At 35.3% G+C, this 14,762-nt stretch overlaps 1 protein-coding gene across 1 annotated transcript in view; it reads left to right on the forward strand.

Annotated features, from left to right (window-relative positions):
• LOC108607094 overlaps positions 1–14,397 on the forward strand; it is a 47,943-nt gene extending 33,546 nt beyond the window's left edge. Inside the window, exons 4-7 of the mRNA XM_033294373.1 lie at positions 3,580–4,021; positions 4,870–5,171; positions 12,657–13,466; positions 14,319–14,397. Coding sequence (XP_033150264.1) covers positions 3,580–4,021; positions 4,870–5,171; positions 12,657–13,402 — 1,490 coding nt within the window. The 3' untranslated portion in view covers positions 13,403–13,466; positions 14,319–14,397. The remainder of the gene's footprint in view (positions 1–3,579; positions 4,022–4,869; positions 5,172–12,656; positions 13,467–14,318) is intronic.
• Positions 14,398–14,762: the final 365 nt, after the last annotated feature.

The raw sequence follows: 14,762 nt of genomic DNA on the forward strand, positions 1-14,762 counted from the left end.
CGCTCTAACTCATAAGTACACACGCTCACTTTTCATACTTTATTTTAATTTGTGCAAAGTTATTTCGTCGAAAAATTAATGCATGTCTTTTTACAAGCCAAGCGGAAAAAAACAATTTGAATTTTAGCCAGCATATGGCTCTCGTTAAAAAATGTTTGCATACAAATGGCAAATTAGCTTAATTTATGTTTGACAAATGTAAATATTTTTTGCTGCTGCTGCTGCTGCTGCTGATGTTGCTGTTGCCTTTGTTGACTAATTAACGCATTATTTTGCAAAAACATTTTGCTATTTTTCAAATAGCTTCAGTTGCAGGCCTTCTCTAATTTGTTTAGCCCTTTTCACAATGTCAAGTTGCTTGCTCGCTCACTCGCTCCAGCTTTCTCTCTTTCTCTTTCCCTTTCTATGTGTGTGTCAGTTACAGCAGCTCGCGTGTTGCTGCTTCCAACTAGTAACAGATACCGCATGCCGCTTGTCACAAGTTCTACATTTAAATTAACAACAATAAACAATGAGAGGCCGCAAGACAACGTGATAAATTTAATTAATCATTCGCCATGCCGCAATATGTCAAAATGGCGTCGGTCACACTGACTTCACTACGTTGCATGTGTGTGTGTGTGTGTGTTTATTATATTACTAGCTATATATGTATATATGCTCATTTTGAAAGCAAGTCAGCTGTGTTGACATGACGGCCACGGGAAGTGACAGACTGCACGACAGTCTGACTAAATAGGCAACAGACAAAGCAACGGCAACATCTGTACATGCACAGACATGTTTAGGCACGTGTGTCTATGTGTGTGTGTGTGTGTAGCACATTAAATAAGCATGCATACCTTCAACAAATCGAAGCGTTAGAGCTCATCAGAGATGAGCGTGAAAGTTTCAGTCAAGGAGCAGCAGCCAAAACTCAAAAAAAAAAATATTTAAAAATATGCAAACATAATATTTTATAATAAATTAAATGCCATTAATTAATTCATTTAACGCATTTATGTAATACATATTTTCACACTATCAAAAAAATACTCTACAATTTTATATACATATTTAAATTAAATAATTTAAGCTTAACATGAAATTTCTTGAACTATTAAACTTTTCTTTATGCTATTTTTTTTTGTTTTTTTTTAATGTAATAGTAATATTTTAGCCAAGGCCTTCAGCTATCATTTATTATTAAACTATTTTCATTTGTGCTCTCAAATTTGAAGAATTAATTCGCATATTTTATTCAATGTTAATTTTTTGTAAATTCCAAAAACTTTGCAGCATAAATTCGCTAATTTTATTATATAATTCTAACTAATAAAAGTCGCATTGCCATTAAAACTTAAAACGCAAAAGAATAAAACTTTATGGTATAATTTGTACAATATTTTCATTTTGAAGGCGTGAGAGCTGCAAAACTTTTGCAAGCTTTATGATAAATCTTTTGCAACTTTTTTGTAAAATATTGCAAACAATTTGTGATTGATCAGTCATGTGACAGCAATCAGTCATTTTAACTATTTAAAATGTGTATAAATATAAAAGCCTTGTGTCATCACTAGGCTATGCGTGCGCATGTGTGTGTGTGTGTGTGACAGCTGTGCAAAAAGTTTGCCGTGTTGCTGCCTTGTTAGAGGAAATCATCAAAATGACACAAACAGTTATTTAACTTTGGCTAGAGACGTGCGTGAGTTTGTGACGTCAGCTGCACACACAGCTACAGACACACACACACACACACATGCGTATGTGCGGTATTTTGCGTGCATTTTAACGCTTCAACAAGAGTTTCAAGTTTTTGGTCCTCATACACAATAAAAGCAACAACTAGCACCTTGCCAAACACACACACACACACAAATACATGCTCATGTATTATTTTTAACTTTGACATGTGTTGGCTTATGCCGACGACATTGACTCATCATTCCACACAACATCATCACCCCAAAGCCTTAAGCTCAAATTTACAACAGCACAGAAAAAAAAATATGTCAAAGTTACAGCATTTGTTACAGCAAAACTTTTTCAAAAACTTGACAAACAACACACACACACAAATGCGTGTGTGTGTGTGTGTGTGTTCGTTACTTCGCATTAACATTAAATGAGTGACATGGCTTCGAGTCGAAATATTTCACATAAACTGTCATGCTTAACATCAAAAGTTCATTGAGAGAACGCACCCTACATCAATTTTATTCGAACTCCATTTAACCTAGACAAAGTAGAGTAACTTCCTCCCACCCCCAAGCCCTGTCCCACCCCCAATACTCTCTCAAAGGTTTCTCCCTGCTCAGTTTCTTGTTGTTAGCTCAGCATGTGACCGCAGACTGATTGAATTTTCACTCGCTTCTCGCTCTCTCTCTCTCTCTCTCTCTCTCTCTCTCCCTCTCTCACTTTTTAGATATCAAAATTGAATTCATTTTCTTATTGCACGTCACTCACTCAAAATTTATATGTCAGCGCAAACGAATTGAAAACAATTTCCTTAATTTGCCAGCAGCAAGAAATTTGATTAAGGACTCTAAGAAATTCAATCTATTGCCCTTTCTCATGTTAGCCTATCTAACGAGCACCAATTTTTTAAATTGTTAGAAATGTCTACATCAAAAATTGCACTACAAGTTCATTGCTCAAAACTATTAGCCATGAAATAAAGCTATAAATTATGCTTTTATGCTATTGAGCTATAACAAATATTCAATTTATTAATTTAAATTGCAAATTGTTAATTTTTGATTAATTAGCTAGACAGAAGTTTATTTAAAGTCTGAGTTTTTGAATTTCAAACAGCGCACTTTGCATAGCGAATAATTGTCAGCCTGACAAAAGCTGACTGCTACAAAAATTCAAGACAGCACAACAGAATCAACGATAACGATCGCGCAACTATCGAGCTCAGCACGTAGCTGATTGCTATGCTGGATGACAGTTGAAGTTTGGCGCGCGCGTTCTTATTTGAATTTTGTTCTGCATATTTCGCTGTTTTTGTCGCAAATTGTTATGCATAAGTGTTATTATAATTAATGCGCGTATTAATACAATAAATTAGCAATGTAATGCATAAATATAAAGCTAATGCGCAACGTTTGCATTTTGGAAATTCTGTAAGCAAAATTTTTAAAAATAAATGCGAGCTGCTTTGTCTTATACTTATTTATTTCTTTAATTCTATATAAATGGCATATTTTACAAGCACAGCCAAATTAAAGACACTTTTGACAAGCATTTGCATCATTTTCTGCACTTCAACTGAATTTAAAAGCAAACGCTTGTATAGTAAATATTATTTTAATTTGATTGTCATGCTCTTAACCTCGTGTCATTTACAATCAAATCCTTTGACACGTTTGCTCTGGTACTAGCAAATGCAACGAGGCTTTATGCGTATCACTTACGTGATCTGCATATTAAAATAACTGACAGTTCGAAAGCCCAATAGACTCGCTCTGTCTCTCTTTCGCATGCAAAGCTCTGTGTGGCACTCAGCAAATGGTGTTGCTGTCACTTTATTTTTGGGCATTGTTGGTAACTTCAATGGTTTCAATGGTGTGTCTGTGTATTTTGCATTATTCGCAGGCTCCTTCATATTCCTAACCATTGAGAACGAGGACTCGGCTCTGTTGCACCAACAGCATACGCTGGCATCCACAAAGCGCAACATGGCCCTGAACGGCGGCAATGGCATCTATCAGCAGCAAAGGTCGCAGTCGCAGTCACAGCAGCAGCAGCAGCAACCACAACAACATCGGGCACAGCACACGGACAATGATACTACTGCAGTTGGCCATGGCCAGGAGTTGATGCTCGAGGGCCGAGATGGTCGCACCAGCAGCAGCTTTGGCTATGGCCCTGCATCGAATGACTTTATTTATGGCATAGATGAGACAGATCTTGAGCCGGGTGGGCAGCCGCAGTTTGCTTTAGCACCGGATACTTATGACGTAAGGCAGCGCACCATTGAGAATATCTGGGACATAACCGTTTCGCTCAACATACTCTACAAGGAGAACTGGACAAAGTACGTATACGACAAGTTTGGCTTAGACTTTAAACTTTAAATTTTATAGCTTTTTTTATATTTCACTAACATTTATAGCATATTTACATTTTATCTTTTTTATAAACTTTAATTGTAGTTGACGGCTTTCAAAACTAAAAATCTTTTTGGCTAATGAAGAAATATACAATAATAAAATATAAACCAAAAATATAAATATGAATTTAAAAATATGAGGCACATATCCTTTTTAATTATTAATATACCAACTAACCAACACTATGACTTAAATAATCAAATAACAAAAAATATTTACTACTTATTCTATACACACAAATCAATATCAATATACAAATCAACACGTTTGACAAATCAAAAATCAATATTCTATACAATCAAATCAATATCAATATAACAAATCAATAAACATCAATATATAAATATCAAGTATATTATCCTTTTTAAATAATTATATAATAAATAATATTTAAATTTATTCAAATTTAGCGAATTAAAATATATAAAATAATATAAATAGCGTCATATATTATAATTTTTAATTATTAATTTGAACAATACTAAAACTCAAAAAATCAAATAATAAAAATGATATTTAGGAATATATAAACATACGTATAAACATCAATATATATAAATCAAGTATATTATCCTTTTTAATAATTAATTTACACAACACTAAAACTTATATAATCAAATAAAAAATAATATTTACTTCTTTCTGCAAGCGCCACAAAATTTCTGTGTTTTTATTTTTGCAACACATTTAGTTTGGATTGCAACTACATTTTTTTTTCAACTCTCAATTTAATGCAAACACTAATGGCAAACCTGCTATTTCGCACTTATAGATTAGCCGCACTTGAAATTGCCAAGTTTCAAGACCAATTAATCAAGAGACTGAACGAGGACGTTATGCTGCAATTATCACACGACGATTTGGCTGCTGGACACACAGCATCCGCCGCTGGCTCTGGCGCTGGCGCTGGTGCTGGTGCTGGCTCATCAACAGCGGGTAACAATCCAGCCACAGAAGCTGTCCTACTCCACACACACTATCATCATCATCGTTTGGCTGGGGCAGGCGGGCCGCCGCACGAGTGGAATTTCGCTAAAGCGTTTTTGTACTCTCTGACCGTTTTGACCACAATTGGTAAGTGCCCGCTGGACACCAGTGGTTGCAGTTGTTCTTGTTGCCCTCATGCAGTTGTTGTTGTTGTTGTTGTTGTTGTTAGTAGTGTTAGTGTAGTCATCATCACGCGGCTACGTTGGCCATCGACATGGGCTATAAATTTTATGCCCATGCCAAACGGAAATTTGTTTTACTTCAATGGCGCGAGCGTCAAGTATACGCGCCTTGGCCCAAGCCAAACGTGCTATGAACCATGCACAGCCTTTGGCATCAGCTCGTTGGCTCGCTGGCCACATAAAGCCACTGCCACCAAATTCACTTAATGATCAATGAAAGCGCCGCTAAGCAACTCGATGACTCTAACGCTGGCTGTTATGCCATTGGAATTTGTAGCGCCAAGTTTGTTGAAAATCGATTGCGCTTGTGAAAACAGTGACTAGAGCAAGAGACAGGCAAAAAGTGTAGCATATGGCTGCAGTGTAGAAAATATTATTAAATATATAAGCGCTATCTACGAGTAGTAGATATATATATATATATATATAGATATAGCAAATACTTAATACTTGCCTAAAACTTACAATGATTGTTTACTAAAGTTGCTCATATTAAAACTAAAGTTTTAATATAAATTTTTAATGATATGTATTTTATACAGACAGCAAAAACTTTTAAGTTTCTACTTAATTGTTAACATATTGGTTGATATACATTAATGTATGCCCTAAATAGTTTTTATTATATTTTTCCAGAACTTTTACTTAGCCTACGCCCATGCTCAGCTACTAGAGCTAAAGCTACTCGCTAGTCTCAATACTTATACTCGCTAGAGCGTTACTCTCACTACTTGTTATTCATTACTAGCTATTTGTTGTTTACAACTCGTTAGTTGTTATTTATTAATCGGCACTTAATACTGCTTACTCGCTGCTAATTATTTAGTTGCTCGCTTCTTTTTATTTATTACTTGCTACTTATTGTTTACTATTCACTCTATTTATTATTTGTTACTTGCTACTTATTGTTTACTATTCACTCTATTCATTACTCGCTCCTTGTTATTTATTACTTGCCACTTTATATTTGTTACTCGCTGCTTGCTTCTTGCTTCTTGCTACTTTTCATTTATTACTCTTTAGTTGTTAATAATTAGTCGTTACTTATTATTTATTGCTCAATACTTTTTACTCATAGCTCGCTACTTTTTCTTTATAACTTGCCAGCTAATACTTTTTATTCGTAACTTGCTACTCGCTACTTTTTAATAAATTACTCACTACTCAACACTTATTACTTACTATTCACTCACTCTTTATTCATTACTTGTTATTTATTTATTGCCAATTTGTATACATTACTCGTCGCTTCCAATTCGTTACTCGCCACAAGCTGCTCGCTGACTTTAGCTCACAGCGTTAAACACTTAAATTTGCTTATGCAAATAAGATTTTGATGCTATTTTATTTTATTGTCTCGACAATAAGCATTTTGAAAAATTGCAAATTAAAAAAAAGTAGAAAATGTTGCTCAACTTTCTATCTAACATAGCAGCCAGCATCTCTAGTTATGTAAGTAGATGGCTTATCGATGATGCTGCTCGACTGTCATTTGTGTGCTCATGTGAGGAGAATATCTTTCAATTGGCATGGCCCAAACACAACACACAATAGGACGCACCTCAATTTTAAATATTTACATATGTATGTGTGTGTGTGTGTGTGTGTGTGTGTTGAAGTTTGCCTATGCTGCGTTTATGAGCTTTACAGTTGTCTATGTGCATAGAAAACTGTTGAGTGCTGGCATAAAAAGAGAGAGAGAGAGAGACAATTTGCTTTTGTTGTTGCTTAGTAATTTTGTAGGTTCAGGCACAAAAAACAAGCCGAAACTCAAATATTGATAGAACAAAACAACAAACGAAGCTATTTGCTTAGCCCCGAATGCCCCAAAATACACAGACACACACACACACACACACATACATAGACAGCAAAGTCATAGAGAAAACCATTCCACTTGTGAAAATGCTATAAAATAAAATTTGCAAAAATTTTCTGCTGATCTTGGCAGTTTGTGCAAAGGCCAGCAAGCAAATAGAAAGCCACAGCACACTAGAGTGAAAGAGAGTGAAAGAGAGAGAGAGAGAGAGAGTACGAGTGCGACGCCCAGTGCATAAAATGTTTGAACGATTTTTGGGGGTCTGGAACTGGGGCTTGGTTCATTGTCAGTTTGCAATTGCTTTAGTCAGCAGTGAGGCTGTTGGGACATTTGTATTAACATGACTTGCTGGCTTGCTGGCCAAGCTAGCTTATTATTATTATTATTATTGTTTTTTGTGGGCAACAAAAAAAAAGGTAGTGGAGCAGCCAACAATATGATTATTATTATTATTGTGTAGAGAGGCAAGCCGCACGCCCAGGCTAAGCCACTTAGTCTGAAGTCAAAAACCAAATTCAATGTCTCTGTGTGTGTCTCTCTATGATTGTCCTGGGCATAAATGGGAATTTATAGTGTGCATTGCAGTCACAGCCTCTGGGCTATATATAAATAGCCCAAGCAGCACACACACAAATTCCCCATTGACCAATAAGACAAGTAATTTAGTTGCAAAATAATTTTAAATTTCATTTTCCATTTGCCACAGCGCTTGCCACTATCATCTACAGCTCTCTCTCTCTCTCTCTCTCAATTTATTTGTTGTTCTTTTGCCTCTTTTATGCGACACCATTTTGTGCTTTATGCGCATCATGTGGACCCGTCAATATACAATATACGATATACAATATTACATGCTCTCCTTACGGGCTTTATATTACATTTAAGCAAGACACGAGTGCTTATCGAATACAGAATATTGTGCTGTTAACAGCAATATGCAAAGCAGCCGCATAACTTTATAGTTAAGCACAAGCTGCAGGCGTTCGAATTGATTTACAGTTAATACTTTATTTGTTAGCATTAAATGTAATTTAATATTGTGATAGCCAAGCAAATTTTGCACAACTTTCTCACTCTAGTTTACTTAAGTCTAAAGTGCAAAATTTACACATTAGCTAACAGTTTATTAAAAGCAAAAACTTGCTTTAGTTAACTAAAATAAAATCTCTTTAATTATTTGCAAATGCTTATTTAATAATAAACAGTTGGCACTTTTATAATTTAGCTGAACATTTAATTTTTTTCTGCTCATAAAATTGCTTAGTCTAACTAAAAGCTTTGCAAAATATTACAATTTTAACTTAAAAGCACATTTATTTACAAGCTTAATTAGTATACAAAATAATATATTAACTAAAGCTGCGGCGTACTAGCAATGAAGGCTATAGACTCAAACATTATAGCTTAAATATTATTTTTTCATAATTTGAATATTATAATTTATATTATGCGCAATTTATAATTTATAAGCAAATTATATGTTTTCAACTATTTGTAATTTGAAATACAATAAATAGCACAAATAATATTGTTTCAACATTTTAAAATTTTAATTTAATAAAAAGAGCTATTTGCACTATTTTTAATTTAAAGCGATTATTATTTAGTATAATTTTTATTATGCTACAAGCAGCTAATATTTAGTACTTTATATTATTTAATTTATATTTAATACAACATCAATTACTCAAAATAGTTTAAATCAGTTTGAAATTTTGTAAGCAACTTAATTTTGTGCGTATTTAGTTTTATTTTGCAGTGCATTAAAAATGTTCAAAGCGCAACGGCAACAATGTAATTGAAGAGGCAGGACAAAAAGCCAGTGGCAGCCCCAAAAAGTATGCAATGCGCAAAGTAAAAGACGCTAATGGCATATCCTTTGGGTTAGCTGAAGGCTTTTTGACAGCGCGCCTTTTTGCTTATTGTTATAAATTGTTATTTATTTTGATATGATTGGAAACCGAAGAAGCTACCACACACACACACACACACATACACACACACACACATCAAATCAGCGTCTATTAGCCAATGCTCTTTGAGTTGGGCCCAAACGCAGTGCGCGCCACGCTTTAAATATTGAAATCTTTCAATATCTTTCAATAAAATATGTAGATGCCTCAATTCCCAGTGCCAAGGCAAATTGACAGCGCGCCAGCTGAGCTTTACAGCTAAAGCCAGTCACGAGTAAGAAAGAGATAGAAATAGTGCAAGAGAGTGAGAGAGAGAGAAAGACTGAGTTTAGGGGTTTAGCAAGGGATTGAGAATGAGCATATATGTTGATTTTTCTGTTGGTTGCGGGTCAATGCCAATATTATTAGCCCTACACATGCCTTGGCATTTGCAGTTACCAGTTACCAGCTACGCCCTCTCAACAACAGGCACAATGTATTTATTGGGGTGTGTGTGTGTACACATGTGCGTATGTGTGTGTGTCTGTCTGTCTGTCGCTTGCTTTGTGACACATTGACGTTTTGCTTTGCTACAGATTTTGAAGTTGGGTGCGGGAGGATTTCATTTAAATTTGCTGTCAACGCAATTACATGCTTGCTATCTCGCTCGCACGCTCACACTCTCTTGCTCACACACACACACACATGTAGCTCGTAGCAGTGCTGTCAGTTTAGCTTAACTTTCTAGCTAGTTTTAGCATTTTTTGTAAATGGCAGAGCTTAGACAATTACAAACAGTTTATAGTCTAAAATCTAAGTTAGAAAAATTAAATTAATAAATAATATAATAAGAAAGTAAGTTCGTATATCATATTTTTATATTTTTATATTATATTTATTTCAAGCTTAAAATATTTTACGGCTGACAAGTTGCTGAGCTTTTGCTTTTTTGCTAACAGTTATTTAAAATTTATTCATAAGTTCGTATTCATTATAATAATGAAACTGCCAATTTTTGTATATATTTTATAAAGGCGCTGAAAGTCTCTTGCTTAATTTTCCATTTAAATCCATTTACTGCACTCAGCTGAATTTTGTTTAAACCAAATTTCGCTAAAAAAAAAAAAAAAAAAAAAATCGCAGTCAAATATTTATTATTAAATTTAAATGCAATATTAAGCATAAGCTTTATTTTTTAAATTCAGTATTTTATAATTTTTCAATAAGCTTTTTAATGCTACATTGTTACATATTTGGATTAGTGCTATTCAAAAAATAAAAACGACGAATGTTTAAATAATAAAAGAATAAATAAAATGCTTAGCTCAGTTACACATTTATTTAAACAAAATTACTATAATTTTGCATATTTTCTAGCCTTTGCATATTGCTTGCATATTTGTATTTATTTTTAGCTTTTTTCTAGCTTCTAGCATAGCCGACAACACTCATACGCACTAGGGCCATAGCTCGAGGTGTTTTCTTGTTTTTTCCTTCTTTTTTTTTTGTCGTTCGGCATGGCATTTGCATTGACATCGGGTACTTTAGTCAGTCAACTCAGTTTATGTGATTTTATATTGATTCAATTTATTTGTGACGAGCGTTTTGTGCTGTGCTTAATGTCCTGCGCCCGCAAATAGGCAACAATTTTTCGCCAGGCACGCAGCCTTAATAAAAGCGAGCACACACATAAAGCACACACACACACACAGACACACATACATATGTGTGCATGTATAACTTTGCATACAAATACATCAGAGCGAGCGCAGCAATAAAATTAAGAAATTTTCAATTTATGCATGAGACACCTGACGACAATGATGACGATGACAACGTCTGACATTGCTTATGTCAGCAGCATGTGTCTCTGTGTATGTGTGTGTGTGTGTGTGCCACGCCCACAGCTGCCACACTCATAACTACTTTAGCCCATGCAGTGTGGTTTACCTGCCGTCAAAGCTTGTTAGGCACTTTTTATTTTTTATTGCTTTTGCGTTTAATTATTTCTTTCTGCCTTTTTCTGTGTGTGTGTGTGTGTGCGTGTGTGTGTGGGCGTGGCAAGAGGCTTTTGCGGCATATTTGTGGCTCATTTGACAGATGTGCATGTAATTTGACTTCATTTGATTCGCAGACAGCAGCCAACGACCGCAAATATTCAACTCTCTGCCAATTTCATTCACACAGCTGTGTCCTCGCAATTTCAATTTCATATGCTCATATGCACTTCAATTAAATTTGTGTTTCAGTTACAGTTCAGTTACATTTTCATTATGAATTTTTTATATTAAATAAGGTGCGCAAATAAATGAATTTTTTAGTATTTATATACTGCATTTTAGTATAAGCAAGTCTTTTGATCTTTTATTTGTAATACATAAAACATTGCTGCTTGCTTTGAAATTAATTTAAAATGTAAGCAAGAATTATTAATTTAATGCTAGCAGCTTACGAATTGTTTAATTTTTAATTTAAGACTAAACTTAATCAGTTTTAAGTGCTTCAATTTTTGCAACTCAAAACTAAATATTCTACTTATTTAAATAAATCAAAATTTGCAAATATTTGTGCATTGCTTAGCAAAGTTTTATTTACATAATTAAATACAGCACTAAATTCAAATCCATAGCCAAACAAAAATTGCGCTCACAGAATTTCAAATCAATGCTCAAAGCAAACTAAAAGTAGCTTTAAGTTGGTTTTCCCTTTTTATTGGCAAGTGCGGCATTTTAATAAATTTTTATATAAAGGGTTAGCAACAATAAAAATCTCCCTAGCTCTAGGTTTAGGTCTATTTCTCTATAGTTTGGGGACTACAGACTACACTGCGCATTTAAAATTTTTCTTCGGCATATTTATAAGTATTTTTTAATATAAACTATTATTTTGAATTTGTAGCAGCAAAAACAAAAGCGTCAAATTTAAAACAAACTAAATACAAAAGTAAGGCTTTTGTTTATTAAATTAACTTAGACAAATGCTGATCAAACTAAGCTACAAATCTAAAAATGATTTAAGGCTTCAAATTAACAGTGCAAAGTTGCTCGTTTTGAAAATAAGCATTTAAAATAAAGTTAACCACTAAGTGTTAGTACTAAAAGTGCTTTAACTGTTTTATTTAATGAGCCACAATTTTATTTCATTATTTATTGTAGTACCTCGCTCCAACTCGGATGATCAACACGGCTGCGCACGAAAAGACAAGAAGCTGATCTAACAACTATAAATATACTTTTAAGAATATAAATTAAAAGAGACTGAGTCCATATTCCAACGGTCTCGTCACGGACTCTTCATTTCTCGTGGGTCTGACTGTGGAATCTTGCTTCTGATCAGGAGAGGTGGCGATCTCCTTGATCTACTGGTTGAGCCTCTTTACTTGTGTGTTACATTTAACTGACCAGAGTCGAAATGAGTAATGGAGTGATTGTCCCCTAACTAGATGCGAAGCTGCATGCTCTGTTCCAAACATAATTTCATACTCTATATATAAAATAATGTCACATTTGCACTTATATATTGAGACGCGAAGCTAACTCCCATTGCGCATATTTATTCTGCTGGCAGGGACTACGCGTCTATGCACCGTAGCTCCGGCGCACACACTTTGGACGCGATGTGCGACCGTCGTCTCCCTTGCCCTGGTTCGGCATACCTTGACTTCTTTCTATCTGCGCAGCAAGCACTGCAGCCATTCTTGCCAGAATATGCACGCCCGCGCAGCAGGTTGATTTCTCAAGCGCTCGTGCTTGCCCTGCTGGATGCTCGAACCCTGCGCGCTATTGCTCTCACGATGAGAAGCGCATGGCGGAGAAGGAGCGACGCATGAAGCGCAAGCGGCAGCAGGAGGAACTGCGCAAGCAGCAGGCGGCCATGCAGGAGCCGTACTATGTGCGAGATGTTTACCATGCCACCGAGGAGAAGCTAACGGTGGCCGAGATCAATACGCCCACGGGAACTGCAGCCACTGGCAATAGCAGCGCCGCTGATATTGATTCGCTAAGTGCCAGCGAATCGCGCGGCTCGATGCATGGCTGGAGTCTTTGTGCACCGATTCTGCTCTGCTTCACCATGGTTAGCATCTATATTGGCTTTGGCGCCATGGTCATGTACCGCCTGGAGAACTGGCCCATTGTCGATGGCATCTACTTTTGCTTTATGAGCTTGTCCACCATTGGCTTTGGCGATATGCTGCCCACGCTTAGACGCGACTCGAATGCCACCACCTGGTTCTGCTCCGTCTACATTATGTCCGGCATGACTTTGACCGCCATGTGCTTCAATGTGCTGCAGGAGGAGATTGTCCATCGCATCAGCGTTGTGGTCAAGTTCAAGCAATCGGATGAGCTGGTCACTGCCTCCAACAGCGCCATGTTGGAGTTGAATCATGAGGAGGGCAGCCAGTACTATGGCCCACCCGCCTGACGCTATGAGGGGCGAGCTGGACATCTATATCAACGCCATCCCACCGAAGAGACTCTGGTGACAGGTAATCCCGGCCAGAACTCCCCAGGGGGTCTCGCATCCCTAATGAGCTCCCATCGCAGCAGTTTTAATGCTGAAACCTAGAAAACAATTTAATTTATTATTTTTTTTATAAATATATTTAATTTATCTTTGTTAATTTTGTCTTATTTTTAAGTTAATTACATTTTTTAAAATATTAAAAAAAAAACCTTAAACTTAACCTCAAGCTAAATTGTTCATTTAGTTTAAGTTTTGAAACCGAAATAATTTTATTATAAATGTATAAATGTTAATAAAATGTTATTAACATATTTAATATATATTTTATTTGTATTTTAAGACTGAAATAACACAACATTTTTAAAAGAGTTTTAATTGAACAAGCATCAATTTGAATGTCAAATTTATTATTTGAAGTATATATTTATTTATATTATTAGCAAATTTAAAATATATATTTAGTTCTTTTGCATTATTTAGTTAGTTTTTAGTAGTAAAAAAACGTTTTAATACTTAAAATGTAAGTAAACAAGTTTAAATAACAAATAAGACTTATTTGTATATGTTATTAAACAAAATTAACAATGTAATTTCTTAAATATTATTTCTGGTTTCTTGCATTGTTTTGCATTATATCTAAATTTTAATTAAACAAGCTTTAATTTTAGCTTCAAATAGCAATTATTATACATTTTAGTAATAATTATTAACACATTTAATTTATATTTAGTATTTTAATCATTATTTTGTTAGTTTATTGGCAATTATAGCAAAATGATAAAATGGTGTTCATTGTTGTCAAAGTGTATCAGCGCTTTGGCTACGTCCAACTTTCAACTATATGTGCCAATTACTCACCAATTTCTATCTGCAGATACGCCCACATCGGTGGTGCTGAGGGATTACGTTAACCATGAGCTCGTTCCCATTCTAACCATGGATCCCAACAGCTGCCAGGCGGCTGCCCGATTGGCAACGCCTGCTCCCGTCTATACTCCAACCACAACCGCAGCTGAAGCCATCATTACGAGCAGTCTACCCGTTGACAGCAACTTGGCCTATGCCCAGCTGAATAGTCCAATGATGGAGCAAGCACAAAGCAAGGGCGTCTATACGCTAACAGAGGAAACGGATATTGAGTTACAAGCAGTGCATACCGAGATTCAAGCAGATCACGTCTAAATGGCCCAAGAGCCAAGTAAAAAAAATCAGTATTAAGTGTAGTAGTGTTTAAACTTTAAACTTAGAGACTAGATAAATCGTAAACGATATGCATATATTTTTTTTTTTTTTTTTGTGTCGGGCAATGCTCAATTAA

This window comes from Drosophila busckii, chromosome X, assembly GCF_011750605.1.
Source record: "Drosophila busckii strain San Diego stock center, stock number 13000-0081.31 chromosome X, ASM1175060v1, whole genome shotgun sequence".
NCBI lineage: Eukaryota > Metazoa > Arthropoda > Insecta > Diptera > Drosophilidae > Drosophila > Drosophila busckii.